Source organism: Mesoplodon bidens (assembly GCF_964165515.1).
Source record: "Mesoplodon bidens genome assembly, chromosome: 7".
Classification (NCBI taxonomy): Eukaryota; Metazoa; Chordata; class Mammalia; order Artiodactyla; family Ziphiidae; genus Mesoplodon; species Mesoplodon bidens.
Window position 1 is genome coordinate 4,985,200 of NC_138164.1, and position 21,589 is coordinate 5,006,788.

At 38.2% G+C, this 21,589-nt stretch overlaps 1 protein-coding gene across 3 annotated transcripts in view; it reads left to right on the forward strand.

The window, feature by feature from the left end:
- The window catches only part of ARHGAP32 (Rho GTPase activating protein 32), a 262,887-nt gene that overhangs the window by 203,518 nt on the left and 37,780 nt on the right, over positions 1-21,589 (forward strand). For all 3 annotated transcript variants that reach the window (XM_081238497.1, XM_081238496.1, XM_081238495.1), the window contains one exon: positions 21,330-21,479. In XM_081238497.1, the coding sequence (XP_081094623.1) occupies positions 21,330-21,479 (150 nt within the window). The remainder of the gene's footprint in view (positions 1-21,329; positions 21,480-21,589) is intronic.

Below are 21,589 nucleotides of genomic sequence, written 5' to 3' on the forward strand. Positions count from 1 at the left end.
CTCCCAGGCCCGTCTCTCCCTGACCCGTCTCTCCCTGCCCCGTCTCTCCCTGCCCGTCTCTCCCTGGCCCGTCTGTCCCTGGCCCGTCTGTCCCAGGCCTGTCTCTCCCTGGCCCGTCTCTCCCTGACCTGTCTGTCCCTGGCCCGTCTGTCCCAGGCCCGTCTCTCCCTGGCCTGTCTCTCCCTGGCCCGTCCCTCCCTGGCCTGTCTCTTCCTGGCCTGTCTCTTCCTGGCCTGTCCCTCCCTGGCCCGTCTCTCCCTGGCCCGTCTCTCCCTGGCCCGTCTGTCCCTGGCCTGTCTCTCCCTGGCCTGTCTCTCCCTGGCCCGTCTCTCCCTAGGCCCGTGTCCTGTTTGTCCTCAAGTCAGATCTAACAGCAGCTGTTTCACTTGCTCACGAAATTGCAGTCTCCTCACAATTGACAAGTGTGTCTCATTCATCCTTGTCTCCCCCACAGGATACGTGCACAGTGGATGCACAATTAATGCCTGTAGAATTACTTTATCTTAATATTTACTACTAAAATAAAATTTTAGAATACAGCTTTTAACTTGTATTCCCTGACTTCAGAAAACCTCACTGATTTCCCTTTGTGCCAGAATTATATACAAAATCATTAGCCTAGAATTTAAGATGCTCCATAAATACTGAGAACTCACTTCTCTTTGTAACCTGTTTTCCTTTTCTCCTCTCTGCTCAGCATCAGAACATGTTTCCTTATTCTCCACTCATTTACACTTTGGGTCTGCTTTTTCCCTGCCTGTGATCTTTCTTCTGCCTGAGATGACTTACTCTGTTCTTCACGAAGCCTCCTTAAGCTGCTGCTTCACAGACTTGATTGCGCATTCAGTCTGCCTGAGAGAGAGAGAGTTAAAAACTGTAGACCATCATTCATTAGGGTGGGGCCTGGCATTCTGTATGTCTAAGAAACTCCCAGGTAATGCCATAATACTGGTCCTAAGACTATGTTTTGAATAACGAGGGACTACATTTCAGCCTACGGTAGCTATTCTTTGTGTCACTCATTTGGAAATAGTGTAGGGCAATGAGTTATTTTGAATTTGATACTTCACTTTCTGTGTGTCTTTCTTCTTCACCTAGATTGTTTTGCTCGTGGATAGATATTCTATTTTATATTAATTTGTATCCTTTATACATAGTGTTTGTTTTAAACCAGTTGATTAATAATTATGAACAAGAATAATGTCCACTATAATTATCAAAAATGTTTCCTAAACTCCCATTTATGTTTTAGCCAGTGCTAGGGGTGGGCTCGATCTAATCCTTGCCATAAATAAAGCAACTTTTCCATTTCTGATCATTTCTCGTATTTGTTCATTCACTGATCAGACAATTATTGAGTGCATACCAAGTACTAGGGCTAAAATGGTGAACACAACAGACAAAAATATTGTTATTTTGTTGTTGGTATTCAAGTGGGATGAGAGGGAGAGAAAGAGGCAAACAGACACATTATATAACTAAGGTAGGTAAGTGCTCTGGAGAAAAATGAAGCCTAGAAGGGGGGTTGGTACAGGGGTTAGGAAGTACTGGATGTGGTTCATGTGGGCTTGTAATTTCAGAGGAGGGTAGAGTGGTTGGGGACAGGCTCATTTGAAGGTGGCTTTTGAGCAGAGACGTGAAGGAGATGAGGAGCAGAGATACGCACGTACCTGGGGGAAGAGCTTCCCAGAGAGGGAGCTGCAAGTGTAAGGACACTGAGCTGCGTGTATGTCGGAGCTTGTTAAAGGATCAGTGGGAAGGCCAGTTTGACTGGAGCAGTGAGTGAGTGAAGACGTAGGATGAGGTCTGGAGTGAAAGGGCATCAGATTCTCCTTGGGGCTCAGGTGCCACTGTGTGGATTTTGGCTTTCATTTAAAATTAGATGGGAAGACGTTAGAAGGTTTTGAGCAGAGCTGTCTGACCTGCCTCACCTTACGTAAAGGATCACCTTGCTTGCTGTGTTCAGGACCGGAGATGACATGGGTGTACGCTGTGGTGATGAGCCCACCAAGAGGTGTTGGTGGCTTAGACCAGGAGGGTAGCTGTGGAAGGAGTGAGATGTGATCTACTTCTGGATATGTTTTTGGCCATGAAACTGGCAGAATTTACAGACGTACTGTCAAGGGTTTGAATATTTCGGGTAATTTTTATGACAGAATGATTGGAAGTTAGCCTTTGCCTTTCCAGTGAGTTGTCTTGTTGCCCCCCACTGCCCACATGGATACATCTTAGTCCTTCACAGGATAACCTCCTACAAGAGAAAAATAACAGGTGACCTCTCCTGTGCCATCAGCAGTCTTTAGAAGACAGAGCATAATGCTTTTCAGTCAGCCATATTTTTTAACTTTTTATTTTGAAATAATTATTGTCTCAGAAGAAGTTACCAAAATAGTACAGAGAGGTCCCATATACTCAAAACCCAGCTTCTCCCAGTTGTAACACCCTACATAACTATACTGTACATGATCAAAACCAGGAAATCGACACTGTCGCAATGCAGGGAACTAGATTGACCTCACTCCAGCTTCACCAGTGTTTGCACACACTCATTCTTACCCTGTGTTTTTATGAGGCACAGAGTGCAGCCTTTAGGTTACAGGTGAGGGTCATTTTGTCACTCTCCTGCACTCAGGCAAACTACCGTCGAATTTATTTATTCCTCTCTGTGCTCATATGTTAAGTTGTACCGAGTATCCCCCCAAGTGGCTTTTCTACAGCATGGATTCCTCCTCCCCTTGCCCCTGCCTTCGCTCTCTCATGCCTCTTTCCCTTGCCCTCCCTTGCTGTCTTCAGTGCTGAGGAGGGGGTGGAAAGAGGGGTGGCTTTGCTTTCCCCACCATGAATAAGCTTTAAGAGCCTCATTTCCCATTCAACAAAATCCATAAATTCACAGCTGTTCCATTGGTAAAAATTAACATGTTTTGTTCCTGCCACACACTGGAGTTCTCTGTGGTCTTTCAAATTGTGAAATCACATCAATTCATTGTTTTTCTTATTGTGGCCTACCATTTATCAACACTTCTTTATTCAGAACTATGATCAGAAAGGAAGGAATGAATACATTTGATCAGTAGATTTTGGCACTGTGCATGATAAATACTCCCTGGGTATCTTGAATTCAACAATTCCTACTTGTTTGACCTTGGCAATTGCTTAATCCTCCGCCGCCTTGGCTTCCTCATCTCTAGGATGGGAATAGTATTCGAATCAACTTCATAGGGTTATAATGAAGACTATCTGTAAAGTACTTAAAATCTGTCTGGCATGTGTAACATCATTTTGTTTACTAAAAACAATATGTGAGCATGAATTTACATTGGTATTAGTAAAAAGTCATTTGGAACAGAAAATACGTTAATCTCTTCCAATTCATTTATTTCTTCAACTAATTCTAATTGGGTTAACACAGCACAGTACTGTTATTTAGTATAAATAATGAATCTTTTCAATGTTTATATAAGTAGAGCTACAATTTTAACACTTGGGCAGTGTATAAAGGGAGGAGGTCATAATCAGGAAAATTTAATTCTGGATTTTTTTGGTATTGAAGTATAGTTGAGTTATACTGTTGCATAATTCTGGATTTTTAATCCTAAAAAAACTTGTCAGGTTTTAAAACTTTTTATTTGCATATTAAAAAATTGCGCGTTCCAATCTCAGAATTTTTCACACAGAGGCAGTATAAATTGATAATTTTTTTGTCAGTCTAAGTAGAAACAGTCACAGCTCATTATCAGCAAAGATATTCAAAGTTATGTTTTCCTAGCCTGTTGCTGCCAGTTTAATGACTCAGCCTTTTACAGACAGTACTTCCTGCTTGATCAGTTACTTTCCTTATTTTATTTGGGCGTAAATACCATCATTTTTATAGGATACATTGTCTCCCATGTGGATAGCAAATACAAACAACTGAATAGTAAGTGACTTTTTAAAAAATTAAAGACTGAATATCAATTTCATAGTGGTGTTATTCTGAGCAGAAAATATGCACCTGTGTGAAGCTGGTGGGTGGAGTCATACTGGTGAAGCCTGTTCTGCAAGTGTGGTTGGGCTGGGGCAGTTCTCCTGCGCTGCAAAGCAGGATGTGCAGAGAGAGAGGATTAAGTTCCTCCAAGCAGCGCTCTCGCACACACAAGCTGCTTGGCTTGACTAAAGACCAGAAACAGGGCCAAAAAAACTGCTGAACGGGGGCCGGAAAGCAGAGCTGGAACCTCAGAGTGACATGAAGCTTTGACTTGGAGTTATCCCGTGGTGGATAAGGTCTGAGCCAGTGTGATTATGATTCGTTCAGCACACTTTTGCATGGAATGTAGAGCCGTGGTATCCTGTCGAATCTACTGCTAAGTTCAGTCATCTGGAATAATTTTAATTATTGAGCCTAAAACTTGTGCCACAGCAAGAGGTAAGGACATCTCAATCAATTATTCAAATGTTTGACCCCAGCAATACTCAGAATATTTCACTGAGACTATTTTTATATTACATTTGGGCACATGCTTCCGTGGCTGCTTTTAGGTGAGTGGTTAATTATTTAGTTATCCAAAAAATTGAATAATTGAGCTTTAAGGTTTGTCATGTTTGTAGAGGGATGATCATTTTTTCAAGTAGATCGTACTACGTAGGTATTATCTCTTACTTTCCTAGTTTTAGGAAATACTCATCTTAAAATTTCAAATCAGCGTATTTCTTAATGCTTTCTAGACCTCAGGTTAATGTACAAAAGTTTGCATGTTTAAAAGAACATACCTTTGTTTCATAAGCAACAAGTATATATCACATTTAAAAATTTTTCCCTGCTGGGTAAATAGCATCTCAATTATTGACTAATAGAAAATAAGCAGCACTGCTTTACCATAAAGAATTTGGTAGACTGTATAAAGAGACTGTTCAAATTAGCACAAGGAAGTAACCCTTCTGCCCTTTTATCTTCAAGTATTGTTTTTCTTTTTTTCCCTCATTGGCATTAGTACGGATAACTGTCTCTATCCGTGATATGTTTGAATTAACTCTTTTCTCCTCTTGCAGAGATTTTCTTACCATTAGGGTAGTATTCCATATTTATATGGTGCTTCTTCAGATCTTGGTTATAAATGCTTTTCATTAAGATAACATGGAGACCACAGTTTTCTCTGAATCACAGATTAGTCCTGTTAAGAAGCTGAACATTTTTCTTTTCTACTACTCCTTAAATAATATTGATATTTTAATTTTCAAAACCACAAATGGGGAAACCTCAGAATTTAGAGCTCTTTTTCACTGTCAACTTTTAAAGAGGCACTAGTTGCTCATATGATAATGGTTTGAGGCTGTAACTTCTCTTTTTTAACGTATTATGTAGTACTATATGATATTCAGTAGGAGAGAGCAGAAATCTAAAGTTTCTTAGGTTAAGTTTACACATAAGACAGTTAGAGGGGGAAGAACTAGGAAGTGACCCTGTGATTGTGTGCAGCCTTACTTAGTGATCTCAGCCCTGAATTTAGGAGGTACAACCAGATGTGATCAAACCTGGTTTGGAAAGCTGACTCAGGGTCTGATTAGCCCTGTACCGTGGAAGATTCTGAAAGTGTTCAGAGAAATTATAGTGATGAAGTAACTCCTGTTTACTGACACTTGCTGAGTTCAGTGGTTGGCATATGTAATTTCATGTAAGCATTGTAGTAACCCCGAGTGAGAGTATTATTATAGTCATTCTCATTGTGTATTTGAGGGAATTGAGACTTAAATAGGTCATTTGCTCAAGACCTTGCAAATTGGGAAGTGATTAGAGAATGGATTCAAGCCTTTAGGTCTGTCTGACTGCAAGGCCCATGTTCTTATTTCTCATGCCAAAGGTCAGGTCTTTTGTAGGGCAGGCTTCTAAGACTTCTACCTTTAAATAAAGAGTTCTTATTATTAGTTCTGTCTTCTTCAAATATGGAGCTTTGCCCCTCCAGCTCCTGCAAAAGAAAATGTTGGGGCAGGGAGTGGGGGGAAACAACCCACAAAAACAAACAAAACCCACCCTGATCATATCAGTGTTCCACACCAAACTTCATAGCTTCATAAACTGCAGACAGTTATTTGACATCAAACTGAATATGATTACATTTGAATCTAATAAAAAAAGAAAGAAAGAATTTCAAGAAAAGTATTTTCACACTGTTAAGATTAAGGTTCTACATGTTCAGACTTCTAGAACTTTATGATGTTACTGAATTTCTAAGAATATGTAGTTATTATAATTTAATTTTTATGAGAGATATATAAATAAGTGTTCTCTTAAAATAGTACTAGTTTTTAAGCTTCATATCAAATAGTACTAGTTCATCCTGGAAAAATAAGAGCTCAGATCATTTAAAAATTCTTAGCAGAGATGCTTCTATAGTCTTTTTTATTATAACCCACTCTAGTATTAGAATCCTTTAGTCAGGAATTTATAGCCACCTCATGTTTCCTCCTACTCTCCTCTGCTAAAATGCAAATCTTTCTGTTCTGTATTTAGAAATGAAATTAGTCAGAGTCTTTTATATAACTAAAGGGGTAAAGTTAAAAAAATTCCTTACTTTGTTTTTGTACAGAGTTGAGGAACAAAACCAATCACATTTATTGTTTTAATTTGTAATTTAAAATTTTAAAATAAAAATCAGTATCAGGGGCTTCCCTGGTGGTGTAGTGGTTGAGAATCCGTCTGCCGACGCAGGGCACACGGGTTCAAGCCCTGGTCTGGGAAGATCCCACATGCCGCGGAGCAACTAAGCCCGTGCACCACAACTACTGAGCCTGCACTCTAGAGCCCGTGAGCCACAACTGCTGAGCCCACGTGCCACAACTACTGAAGCCTGCGCGCCTAGAGCCCGTGCTCCACCACAAGAGAAGCCACCACAATGAGAAGCCCGTGCACCACAACGAAGAGTAGCCCCCACTCTCTGCAACTAGAGAAAAGCCCGTGCGCAGCAACAAAGACCCAATGCAGCCAAAAATAAATAAATAAATTTATTTTTAAAAAATCAATATCAGTTTTAGCAGGAAAAATGTAAAATTTACTTGTATTACCCTAAAATCACATAAGCTAAATTTGAGCCTTCTTTTTATTATTATTATTTTTTAACATCTTTATTGGAGTATAATTGCTTTACAATGGTGTGTTAGTTTCTGCTTTATAACAAAGTGAATCAGCTATACATATACATATATCCCCATATCTCCTCCCTCTTGCCTCTCCCTCCCACCCTCCCTATCCCAGCCCTCTAGGTGGTCACAAAGCCTTTATGTTCGTTACTGAAATTCATAGCTCCGAGAACAGTAAATGTATCGTGTAAATAATGTCTTATTGTAACCTGATGCCCATTTTCCCAAGGGAACTATGATTTTTAAAGCTTTAACATAGCACGCCCTTTGTGGTTTATCACTGTTTATGTCCTGCTCTAGCAAGAGCAGCAGCATGAGGTTACTTTGGTTTCATTCTTAACCCTGAAAAAGAGACATTTTTATTTAAATACTCAAATATTTTAGCTAACCACAGGCATGCTATTCCACGTAAGAGTTGTGTTGGATATTCTGAAGAAGCAATTCTTTGCCAGTTTTCTGCTTCTCTTTTTCCAGATGAATTGTTCGCATCTCCTCTGTGTCTGAAAAGCTCTTCTCTAAAATTTACTACAGATTTATTTTCTATATCTGTTAGTGTCATCCATTTGCATTCCACTCAGTAATGCCTTTTGAAATGCCTCCTCTTCTCTCTTATGAGTAAATGGAAGCCTTTTTGACTTACGTAACTGTTAGTAGCTTTACAAATTTTCAAACAAGAACCATTACTGTCAGTGCTATTTTAAATTCAGTATTGCACGTACATGACATTTCTCAAATACCTGGTTTCCTCCCTTTGAGGTTGGAATGTACAGATATCAGAACTGTTACAGTCGTCCACATTCCAGAACCTCATCCCTGGGCTGGCCCCAGATATTACCCTGGCAGCTGTTACACACATCAGTTAGAGAGCTGTGCTTTTTCTCTTACTTCTGAAATTGTTTATGATATATTGATCAAAAATGATTCTCTACTTTCTTATTCCATAGTAACTTCAGCAGTACGTTAAGATTTAATACTCAAGCTTATCTACATATTTTCTTTGACATCTACATATTTTCTTTGACATCTACTTTGGGATGGGTGGGGGGCGTCAGTGAAACTCAAGGCTGAAACTGCTTTATTCCTGCTTTAAAAATTAGAAGAAAACTCAGTAATTCCTAGAGAGACAGTGAGGATTTTGCATTTTGAGTATCAACCTGGTAGGATATGTTTTCAGAAATTCAGAACATATAGATACTATTTACCTTTCTTCTCTTAATACAGTGAATTCCTGAAACATAGTTTAAAAATTAATCTTTATAAAGTATATGGCACTTTCTAGTAAAAGCAGAATTATAAATGGCCATTGTAGTGTTCACCAGGGACTTGGTAGCAAATAAATCAAAGAAACAATAGTGTATCATATATTATGATATTACTGGAATTTCTGTATTTTCCTTCAATTTTCATTGGAGATCTGGTTTAGGATTCAGTTTATCTTTTTCTTCACCTTGCCTTTTTTAGCACTGGGAACAGGCCAGTGAGTGGAGCCAGGGAGAGGGCAGATCTAGCAAGATAGACCAGAAGATTTACAGAGAGAAAAAAAGAGTCAGTGACAGAGATTCTTAGATGTGTCCTTATTCCATCAAATAAAAACCTACTCTGAGTTTGGTTTGCAAGAAACTCTTTAACTCTGATTTGGATGGTGTTTTTTGTAAGACTAAATAAACACATCATCAGGCTTCCCTGGTGGCGCAGTGGTTGAGAGTCCACCTGCCGATGCAGGGGACAAGGGTTCGTGCCCCGGTCCGGGAGGATCCCACATGCCGCGGAGCGGCTGGGCCCGTGAGCCATGGCCGCTGCACCTGTGTGTCCGGAGGCTGTGCTCCATCCGCAACAGGAGAGGCCACAGCAGTGAGAGGCCCGCATACCGCAAAAAAAAAACCCAAAAAACAAAAACAAAAACACATCATCAGAATCACTCATGTGTATTTTCAGTCATTGGCTTAAAGAACTTCCTTTACATCATTATTCATCCTTTTGCTTTATTTATGTTAAAGCTCTTCTATATTATGAAAAAGGAAAAGTTACAAAAGGTACTATATTTCAGTTACTGGAAAAAGTGTTTTTAGTTCAGTTTGTTTAATATTTGAGTAACATAATCTTGCTCATATAAAACTTTTTCTTTAAAAGTTTGTCAAATTACTACTCTAGTGAATCAGTTTAATTTCTAAGTCCGTTAATTTTCAAATAAAAGCTTTGTTGGTTTAGTTTAAAACTAATTTAACTGATATACTCAAAGCTATAAACTAAGTAAATATTATATCATATTTTTCCCAGCATGAGTGCTGACTAAACTGGTTCAAAAGCTGTGTTTCTGAGTTGCTGACAGATCCTTTCAGGACATGCTAAAAATAAGTTAATTTTGGCATCTCTTCCCAATATCCCTTTCAATAAATTTGAAAATGCTGAGTAACACAGTTCACTTCAGCTATTTGATTAAGAATGTAAATATAAATCTTTGTCATATTTCTTTGCTGCTATTTAAGGCATCAGCAACCTATTACAGTTTTCCCATTTTTAGAATTCTTTGTCTCTACTTGTACCCTACAGAATTTTATGTTTGTGTTCTTTTATTGAAAGACACTTCTAATATGTTTGCAGGATCCCTGTGTTTTTTACAATTTCTAAGAGGGACTCTTGCCTTGGCTTTAAGGCTTTAGTTTTTTAAGTTGCCACTTGCCTTCTCCAGTCTTTCGTACTCATTTACATCCCTGCAATGGATACAGGGCAAGTAGGAGTAAGGGAGATTTACCACGTGAGTATAAAAGCAAGACTTTAAAAGTGCATCTAGTTTGTCACGTTCAAAAATTAAACAAAACAAACTAAATGATTATCTTAATAGATACAGAGAAATCATTTGATAAAGGTCAATACTTGTTCATTTTATGTATCTTGGCAATTAAGAATAGGGAGTTTTTAAAATCTATTTAAGGTTTCTACCCAAAAACCCAAGAAAATTTTATTCTTAATGGTGAGACATAAGAAACAATCTATTTGAAGTCAAGAACAAGATCATCATTTATTCAAGGTTCAGTGAAATTAGACAAAAAGACATAGAAGGGATACATATGTACTATTTGTAGATGGCTGTCTACAAATCCAGAAGGATCTACTCTCAAATTATTAGAAGTAATAACAGAGTTGAGCAAGGTTGCTGAACGAAAGATAAATAATACAGTGACAACAGAGTACCTGATATTTATTAAGGTTTTTTTTTTCTATCTAGCAGAAAAAAAGTGCTTTATATTTAATTCTCAGAACAATCCTTTAGGTAATTACTATTTTTAACTTTTTCATAGATGAGGAAAATGAGGTCTGAGAATTAGGTACCTTGTCCACAGTCATACAGCTAGAAGTCGCAGAAGCATGATTGGAACCTCAGTAGTCTGTCACACCATGCTAATTGTGTTTCTATATACCAGTAATAAATTATTAGAAACTCTCCTTTAGAAAATAGTACCATTTACAATAGCAATGAAAATCATAAAGTTCCTAAGAATAGCTATAACAAAAGTAAGTAATACCTTTATGGAGAAAGATTAGAAAAACTTACTGAAGGACATAAAAGAATCTTAAATAAATGGAGAGATATAATGTGTTCATGGTCAGGAAGGCTCAATATTGAAAAGAAGTCAGTTTTCCTCTAAAATAATGTGTGATTCAATGCAGCTTCAATCGAATTCCCCAAAGCTTTTTTTCCTCCTATAATTAGAGAAGCAGATGCTAAAATTTATATGAAAGAGTAAAGGGCTAAAAATGTAAATGCAGTTTTGAAGAATAAGAAAAAGTGGAGGGACTCATTTTTCCAGGTATTAAGACCTATAAAATGCTAGAAATTAAGAAAGTGAGGAATTGATGAAGAGAGACCGGTAGGATTGAGAGAAACAGACCCCTCACATACTATACACATTTTTCATGTAAGAATTAACCTTACAAATCAATGGAGAAAGAATCATCCAGTAAAAGGTGATGAAATAATTGGTTGTGCATAAAGAAAAAAATAGTATGATTATATCTCTGCCTCATCCTAAACATACAAAAAAGTTCAAAGTCAATTAAAAACCTTAAAGTGAAAAAGGTTTAGGAAATAAAAGGTTTAAAAGAAATAAGACAGTATGTTTACGACCTTGGGTAGGGAAAGATATCTTAAAGCATGGAAACCATACACAAAGACGTGATTAGAAATTTAGACAAGATAAGCCAAAGACTGGGAGAACATGTTTGTAACATAAGTAACTGACAGGGGACTCATTTCCAGATTATATCAAGAATTCTTGCCCATCAGTAAGAAAAAGACAACCAAATAGTTAAATGGGCCAAGGATGTGAACAGTTATTTCACTGAAGAGGAAGACTGAATGACCAGTGAACATGAAACAATGCCTAATCTCATTAGCAAGCACAGAAGTGCACTTTAAAGTGGAATAAAATTTCATACTGATCAGATTGATAGAAATGAAAAAGTCTGACAGAACTGAACAGGACAAAGAAATGAAGAGTGGAATCCTGAAGTACACCCTATGGGAATGTTATGTTGGTAAATCATTTTAGAGAATATTCTAGCAGAGTTGAAATATGGTTGAAGAGTACCTACTCTACAGCCCAGTTGTCCTAGTCTTCAGCATGAGTGCCAGAGAAATTCTCTCAGCTGTGCCAGGAGACACCAGATTGCTCAATGCAGTACTGATTGTAATAACAAAAACTTCAAAACTCTCTGAATGACAGTCAACAGAATGGGAGTACAGCTGTAGTATATACTTACAGGGGAATACTATAATGCAATTAAAATCAATATACTGAGTCACAATTATATATTCTCAAAATAGGTAACTTTGAGGAAGGTTTGGTATAGTATGATTCCATTTCTACAAATTTTTAAAACATGCAAAATGATAATATATATTGCTTATGGCTGTATACATGTACAGCTAAAGTATAAAAACTTGCATGGAAATGATGACATAAATCACAGCAATATCTTTTTGGATCCATCACCTAAAGTGATGGAAATAAAAACAAAAATAAACAAATGGGACCTGATTAAACTGAAAAGCTTTTGCACAGCAAAGGAAACCATAAGCAAAATGAAAAGACAACCTACAGAATGGGAGAAATTATTTGTTGTTTTTGTTTATATGTATATGGTAGGTTGGTTGCATTTCCCTGCCTTGGAGAAGTGGCCTTTTGTAGGAGGTGTCCTTGGCGTCCCAGCAGCGAACTCCCCTCTCATCACCAGAGCTTTGTGCTGGATTTGGGTCACAAGCAGCTGACTGTGGAACCCTGTGGGGGCCTGGGGCTAGTGCTGGCTCACTGGGGGCAGAGTCAGGGTTCAGGAGAGCCCGGGGCTGTTGCCTGCCCACTGGTGGGTGAAGCCAGGTCTTGCAACTAGTGCTGACCTCCTGTAGGGCAGGGCTGGGTCCTGGGTTCTGGCTGCAGAGCCCAGGGGTCCTAGAGCTGGTATCAGATGGCTGGTGAGTAGCGCTGCTTCCTGGCACCCTTGGCTGTGGAGTCTGGGATGTCCCAGAGCTAGTGTTAGCTGGCTGGAGGATGGGGCCAGGGCCCAGAGGATGCTGGGCCTGCTGCCTGCCTTCTGGTGGTTGGAGCTGGATCCCAGGGTCTCTTTCTGGAGGTCCCTGGGGGTCCCAGTTTTATTGTCTGTGCACTGTTGTGTGAGACAGGGTCCTGGGTCCTCTGGTGGGCCTGGCTGTGTCTAGGGGTGGCTGTGGGCTTTGGGAGTCTTAAGCAGCCTGTCTGTTGGTGGGTGAGGCTGTTGCTACACCCAGTTAGTTGCTTGGCCTGATGCGCCCCGGCACTGGCGCCTATAGGCTGATGGGTTGGGGGCTGGGCTGGGTCCTGAGGCTGATAAGCTAGAGGGAGGATTCCAGAATGGTGCTTGCCAGGACCAGTGTCCACATGGTAGACCGGACTCCTCAAAAATGGCTACCACCTGTGTCTGTGTCCCCAGGGGAGCTGCAGTTGCTCGCTGCCTCGGAGAGACTCTCCAAGATCAGCAGGCTGGTCTGACCCAGGCTCCTTTCAAATCACTGCTTCTGCCCTGGGCCCCGGAGTGTGTGAGATTCTGTGTGCCCTTTAAGAGTGGAGTCTCTATTTCCCCCAACCCTCCGGGACTCCCAAAAGTAAGCTCTGGTGACCTTCAAAGCCAAATGCTCTGGGGGCTTGTTTTCCTGGTGCAGGACTCCTGAGCTGGGGAGCCCAGCATGGGGCTTGGACCCCTCACTTCTTTGGTAGAAGCTCCGCAGTTATTACTAGTCTCCTGCTTGTGGTTCATCCACCCCGAAGGTTTGACTGTATTGCAGCTCCACCCCTCCTACCTGTCTCGTTGTGGTTCTTTTTTTATATCTTTAGTTGTAGAAGATCTTTTATGGTAGGTTCTGGTCTTTTTCATCGATGATCATTCTGCAAATAGTTGTAATTCTGGGGAGCCCGTGAGAGGAGGTGAGCTCAGAGTCTTTCTACACCATCTTGGCTGATCTTGAAGAGCAGATTTTTTTTTAGAAAACTAGTCTGTGGATATAATAACAAAGTAAGGGAAAAATCAATTTGACATTGCTTAGAGAAAAGTCCTTTCTCCATATCTATTGGTATGAATGAATATATATGTTGTGCGTTAAATGAAAGCAAGTTTATGGAATTTTGTATTAAAATTTGAATCTTTTCATATTTATTTAACATAAATATTTCAAAGTATGCAGCAGAGACAGAATTTGAGAGGTTATAAAGACCCTTAAATATCCCAGAATCCAGTTGCCTGTATTTCTATTCCAGTCTCTTAAATTTCCATCAAATGGTCATCTAATCTATGTTTGTAAAAGTTTGAGCAAAAGGCAAGACATTGTGTACAATTGTGAAAATCCATTGGACATGTAAACCTTACACTCATACTTTATTATACCTTAGGTTAACCAAGATAATCTCCTCAGGTATTATGCAGCCCACCTCTACCCTCTCACTTTGTCTGCTTGGCCATATGAATTCATTACAGATCTTAGAACTTGATGCATATAATCAACTAAACCTAATGCCAAGGCCCTTATCTGACACAAATCATCTTCCTTTAATTTAATTTACTGAGAAATTACTCCAAGCCCAGACTTCTCTCACATCAGTCTAGAAGATTTCTAAGACCCAATTTAGAGAACTCTGATTGAAGTGAAGTATTATGAGAAAAGGAGAATTCTTAGGATTTGCTGGAGAAGTACTATACTTGTGTAGTTAGAAACTCCTGGTGCCCTGCCTCTCCATGTCAAGGGTCACTGTGCCCCTATAAACTGGCTGTTGGTATCATAAAGATTTACCTTGGAGATACTAAGTTGTGTGTCATACTGCTAAAGCTTTTAACTACTAGAAGAACTGGTCTGGTTGGGTTTGTGTCAAGTTAGAAACAAGATTGCAAGCATGAAATCTTGTCTAAGTGATATGGAAGAAAGTAGCCTTGTGGCAGATGTTGCATTTTAACCCTAGAGTAGGGAATTTGAATACACAGTGGTATGATTTGCTTTTGTCTAAGTACTGTTTTGTGTTTTATTTTTTATCTGTGGAAATGTCTGTTATCATTTTCATTTCTCTGATCCACCATATTTGGTGGACCTTAACCCTAACACACTTCCCACTGTATTCCAAGGTTCCTTTGCTGAAGTGGGTTTATAGGCACTTACCTGTCTAAAGCTAGTCCCCCACTCTCCCTTCCTCAGGAGAAGTCTCCTGATTTCATTGACAGTATTCCGTACTCTGTTCCTTGAAAGGTAGTTTTACTAAGAAGTTTACTAGTTTGTTATAAGAAAATGGGTGGGGGCAGTGTAGTATCCAAAAGAAACTTCTTTTAGCCATTTTATTGTCTAAGAAATGGGAAGAAAATATAAAGTGAAGAAAAAATGAATATGAAGAGACATTTATATTTGGAAGTGTTGTTAGATCTTCAAATTTGTAACTAAATTGAGTATTTTTATTAGTTTAAATTTCCAGTGCAATGAAATTTGTCTATCTTGATAGGTAATTGATTATTTAATTATGGATACCAGAGTTTTTCACGTAACTATCTCTAAATTGGAATGCCAATTATAATAACAGTAACAGCAACACTAAAACTGTGTAGAACATAGTTCAATCTTTCTTTGAAGACTTAGAAATTATTTAAGATTGTATGTCTAGTCACCATTATGAATATTAGTTATTTTGGTATCTCACATTGGGATATAGGTTGGCAGGAAGAGACCACACCCACCCCTCATTCCCATTACGAGTTTAGGTTTAAAGTTCCCAATATATTTAGTAGTGTTTTTGGAAAGGTGACAGAAGCAGCGTGGCCACGCCGAGTAGAAGCCAGGTTACGCACATATCAGCACAATTTCCCAGAACCCACAAGTGCCAGATGGGGGCACAGAGTTGCTAATGACACTCTCCACTGGTCTTAATTTTGTGTCATACTGCAAGCTCCTACTTGAGTCTTATGTCATTATTTAGGAAAAATAAATATGAATGGTCTTTACCCTACAGGAAAAGATAGCCAACTTTCCTTCTTCTTGAGCCAAACTTAGGACACCAAAGACAGTCAAAGCTACCAGATGTCCTGGAAAGTCCAGTTCTACCCAGGTTGCCCTCTGACTAATGTAATTTTATTGTGTATGAGAGTTTGGTCGGAGGAGCATGAATACAAATCTGTTTCCTTACAGGTATCGCTGAATTGTGAACGTATTTCCTGGTTAATATATAATTAATTTCAATCAGTAATTCGAGATACGATACTGCCAACTGTTGTGAAAGAAATAAACCTATTGCTCTCTACTTGCAGGGAGCCCAATTCAATGTGGCAAACTATCATGGCAGTTTTTTTTAATGCTCTAGCTCCCTTCCTTCCTTTCTTCTGGGGAGTATTTTAAGAAGTCATAGTCGTTCTTCATGATATTCAGATCTTTATGATGTCCCAAAGCTGGTCAGTGGGAGTCCATTCAACTCAGTTCTTTTGACATGGCTCCTGATGGGTGTGGGTGCTTCCCCTGCTTTCTGTCTCAAAAAAATATCCCAGTCTCACCTTGTGCTTGCTTGCTATCAACTTGCAAACAGGCATTTCTCCAAGGAGTCCTGGTTTATTTTGTTAGGGAATGATATTTAGAAATCCAGATCTGAGACCAAAGGCGTTCATGCAACTGGAATGTCATTGTTTCTAAGCCTTTTCAGTAGCTAGAGCTTAGGGAAAATGCGTGTGTATTTTAATTTTGAGTTTATGTTCACATTTCCAACTCATAGCTAACATTAGGGTTATTTTTTCTTAAATTCCTTTATTTTATTATTGTATCTTCTTTCTCTCACACAGTTGAAAGAAATTAAATATTACTTTGTAGTTGTTTTGTCCCTAGAAGATATCCCGGTAATCATGTGCAGTTAGTTTATTGTTTACAAGGCATTTAAAATATTTTCTCTCTGTTGACAGTGTTACCAATTTGATATATTATTAGATACATTTCTTAGGTTATTTCCAATCTTAGGATTTGCTTTTTTAACATTCTAAATTTATGTTTGAACGTGTAGAAAGAACATTAACATAATTCAGAAGTCAAACTACATAAAAAGGTATATTCAGAACAGTCTCATTTTTTATCCCTACCCTTTCCCCACCCATTTTTTTACCCATTCTTATTAATTTCTGGTTTATCCTTCCAGTGTTTCTCTTTGCAAAAATAAGCTCTTATGTACACACATACATGTGTTTATTATGTATTATGAATTTATGTGTGTGTGATGTATTTATTCCATATCCTTTCTTATGCTAAATATACTGTTCTCTACCTTCCTTTTTGACTTAATATATTCTGGGGATTGCTTCATATCAATAGGTAGAGATCCTCTTTAAAAAAAAAAAAAAAGCCAAACAACAGTCCTCTGTGCAGATGTATCCATTAATATTCAATCAGTTTCCTGTTAATGCACATTTAGGTTTCTAATACACTTACTGGGTTATTTTTAAAGTAACCTTTCTAAAGTGTTTAAACTCTTCAGCGTGTTTTCATTGCATAAAATCCAGACTCTGTATTATGGCCTCTAGTGCTGGCCTTTACCTCCCTCTTCAGCCTCATTTCATACAGTCTTCCTTGTTCACTACACTCGCATCTTCCAGTTCATATATGACTTCCTCAGACCTTCCCTGACCACCTTATCAAGGTATTGGGTTGGCCAAAAGGTTGTTCGGTTTTTTCCATAAGATGGCTTTAGTAGTGCTTAGTTGTCTTTAACTTCATTCGAGACAGTTTTGTTAGATTGTATGGTGGCAGTTGTCATGTCATATCAGCGTGCATTTTAAAAAAAACTTATCAAAATTGGTGAATTTTTGTGTAGCCACTTTTAATATTGAAGATGGAAGAAAAAAAGCGACATTTTTGGCATATTATGCTTTATTATTTCAAGAAAGGTAAAAACGCAACTGAAAGCAAAACAAGATTTGTGCAGTGTATGGAGAAGGTGCTGTGACTGATCGAACGTGTCAAAAGTGGTTTGCGAAGTTTTGTGCTGGAGATTTCTCTCTGGACAATGCTCCACAGTCGGGTAGACCAGTTGAAGTTGATATCGATCAAATTGAGACATTAAATCAAATCAAGACATTAATTGAGAACAATCAATGTTATACCACTTGGGAAGTAGCTGACATACTCAAAATATTCAAATCAAGTGCTGAAAATCATTTGTATTAGCTTTGTTATGTTAATCGCTTTGATGTTTGGGTTCCACATAAGTTAAGCGAATAAAACCTTGACCGTATTTCTGCATGCGATTCTCTACTTAAACATAATGAAAATGTTCCATTTTTAAAACAAATTGTGACGGGCCGTGAAAAGGGGATACTGTACAATAATGTGGAACGGAAGAGATCGTGGGGCAAGTGAAATGAACCACCACCAACCACACCAAAGGCCAGTCTTCATCCAAAGAAGGTGATGTTATGTATATGGTGAGATTGGAAGGGAGTCCTCTATTATGAGCTCCTCCCAGAAAACAAAACTATTCATTCCAACAGGTCTAACTGGTACTGCTCCCGATTAGACCAACTGAAAGTAGCACTCGACAAAGAGCGTCCGGAATTAGTCAACAGAAAATGCGCAATCTTCCATCAGGGTAATGCAAGACCGCATGTCTCTTTGATGACCATGCAAAAACTGTTACAGCTTGTCTGGGAAGTTCTGATTCATCTGCTCTGTTCACTAGACATTGCTCCTTTGGATTTCCATTTATTTCGGTCTTTACAAAATTCTCTTAATGGGAAAAATTTCAATTCCCTGGAAGGCTATAAAAGTTACCTGGAACAGTTCTTTGCTCAAAAAGATAAAAGATTTTTGGAAGATGGAATTATGTAGTTGCCTGAAAAATGGCAGAAGGTAGTGGAACAAAACGGTGAATACGTTTTTCAACAAAGTTCTTGGTGAAAGTGAAAAATGTGTCTTGTATTTTTACTTAAAAACCAAAGGAACTTTTTGGCCCACCCAATAGTTTCTTTTTCTCATCACTCTTACTGCACTCTGTTTATTTCCTACTAGCAGTTAAAAGCAATCTGAAATTACCTTGCTGTCTTAATTTAGGCTGTATCATACAGTGGCTAAGAACTTGGGTTTTGAGCTAGACCACCTGACTTTTAATCCTGGTTCCATGACCTTAGACGTGTTACTTAGCACTCTGTGCCTGAGTTTCTTCCTCTAAAAAGGGGGTAATAATAGTGTTTTCCTTATAGGATCCTATGAGAAATGAATGGTTAATAAGTATAAACACTTATGCAGTGTTGGCCCGTAACTAAGCATAAAATAAATGCCGGCTATGTGGGTATTATTATTTGTTCATTGTCCTCTCCTCAGTAAGCTCTGACATCAAGAGCTTGTCTCACTTGTTGCCCACTGTACTCTCAGTTCCTGAGGTACAGGAGGCACTTACATGTTTGTTGCTAAGTGAATAGTAGTTAAAATTCAGTTCCCATCCCTTTGAAACATTCCTGGGAATCTGACTAAAAGAATGCTTTCTCATGTACATCATATGCAGTTGCCAAATCCAACAGATATTTTCACCAAATTCAGCATCAAAGTACAAAATGCCTACTTTTTAACATGTGTCTTGGAAGTTCTGGTCAATTATTAAAATCTGAAAAAGAAATCAGAAATTAGTCTTATCAGAAACAGGATGGAATTACCATATTTGCTTTAACACAATTATATATCCATGAAATCCGAAAGGATCAACTAAAATTCTCCTAAAAATGTTGAGAGTTTAGAAAATGATCAGATTTGAGCCATACATAAAGAAATAATTTTCCGGTATACCAGTAACTACCAGTTAAGACTGTAATTGAAGAAAACTGTTATTCTACAAAAGCAGCAAAAAAAAAGGTAAAATACTAGCAATATCCCTAGCAAGAAATAGGTGGAATGTGTCTTTTCATAAAGAAAATTAGAAAACTTTACTGCAAGATATAATAGCTTTAGAAAACTGATGACACACCCTGTTTCCAGGTAGAAATATTGAATATTATAGAAATTAAAATTCTTCCAAATATACAAATATAATGTTAAATTACCATAAAGCAAACTCATTTGTTTTTATTCATTAATCTTCTCAAAATTATTTTAAAGTTTGTTAGAGAATGTTCAAAAATGAACAAAAATGGCCACACGTTAACAACAAAGATTCATAATACACAATCTGCTAGCAACTAGGGGAGGATAAAACTCATACAAGTTCAGTAAATTTTAATATACTAATATTACAAGTGTGACATACTTCTGAAGTTACCCCAGTGTGCTATAAATGTCTCAGCAGATAAGAGACCATGTCATTTAACTTTGTAGCAAGGATCTCAGATACAAGCGAGGTTGTAATTTACCCAGAGTGTCACAGCATGTTAGAGATAGCATCAAAATTATACTGACGATTCTAAGTAAACTTTAAGTAATTGGTATAGAAAAAATAAATTTCCTCTTTAGTCTGTGTACAGTCTAGGATGACTACCTTGTCCCAGGTTGTTCAGGACTTTCCTGGTTTTAGCACTGAAAGGCTCATGTCCCAGGAAACCTCTGAGTTATGGGCAAGCCAGTTACAGTTGATCACCTTTGTACAGTTCATAGAAAAGATGCTTAAGTCTGTAAATAGAGTTTCCCCCCAAATGTAAAGAGAGTGTTTAATCTGGTCAGAGTAACCCATCTAGTGGTCCATTTAGGCCACAAGTTAATCTCAGTACACAGAATTCCTACAGGAGGATTCATCAGTTCGAGGGATTGATGATTTGGGCTCACTCAAGAAACTATAGCAGGGTTCAGTAAGACTCCTATAATCATATACAAACCGAGTAGGAGGATTGAGGCCATGTGGCTTAGTGTTCTATCCTGAAGCTAATCTCTGATCTTATGGTAATTTGTCGTATGTTGACTTCTAGAGTACTTTTCCCTGCAGGCTGCACTTCTCAGCAAACGTCAGTTTTCTAAGGATTTGTTCGCTTTCAGATCTTCCGCTGGTATCTTTCTAACATATAAGTCAGTGGAAATATCTTACTATCTGTACTTTACTTATCTCTTGCCTTGATCTACAGAGGATTTAAGGTGACGTATTTGGTATACTACAGATGAATGTTAATAGAAAATCTAATGCTTTGTTATGTGTGTGTGTGTGTCTTGTACTTACATAGCCATTAGTTTGACAAGTGTGATCTATATCATAATGCAGTGAGAAAGAGGGGGTTGTTTATTTTTTCAGTTTTACTTTCCAGATTGTAAATGTCATGAAAATTTCTAACCACTAAATAACATATTTTAGAAATTAACTAGAAATGCAGTTTCTAAATTTACACCATTTTAAGTCTTACTTACCATGAAGATCTCCAAAGCAATATAAAACTCAGGTTCCAGTTATCCTGTGGCACGCTTGGGTAGCATTGGGAAGATGGCTGGTTTACCACGCTTGATTTTAAAAAGTCACAAATTATAATACTTCAGTTTGCTCACAGTCCCATCAAATAAGATCACAGGCTGGTGAGAAGAACATGCAAAACCCTGATATTATTTATAAAGCAACTGTTTCTTCAACTTTTGCTGAAAATTTCCTACAGAATATAAAGTATACTTGTAGTAGATTATTTTGTAGTCAGCTGTTGAGATCTGTATTTCTTTTCACACTAAGTAAAAATGTGACCTCTTACCCCAACTAAGGTATTTTCTCTTTATTAATATTTTTTAGTATCTAAAAAGCACGGCAAGCTCATTACTTTCTTACGGACATTCATGAAGTCTCGTCCAACAAAACAGAAGTTGAAGCAGCGTGGGATCTTGAAAGAAAGGGTATTTGGTTGTGACCTGGGGGAGCACCTTCTGAATTCTGGTTTTGAAGGTAAAAATAAAATTTATAAACTCATAATTTTAGTTTCTGACCTCTCCCTGTTGATTACCTGTAATCCATTAAAGTAGCTTAGGCCAGCGGTACCTATTCCACGTAAGTTC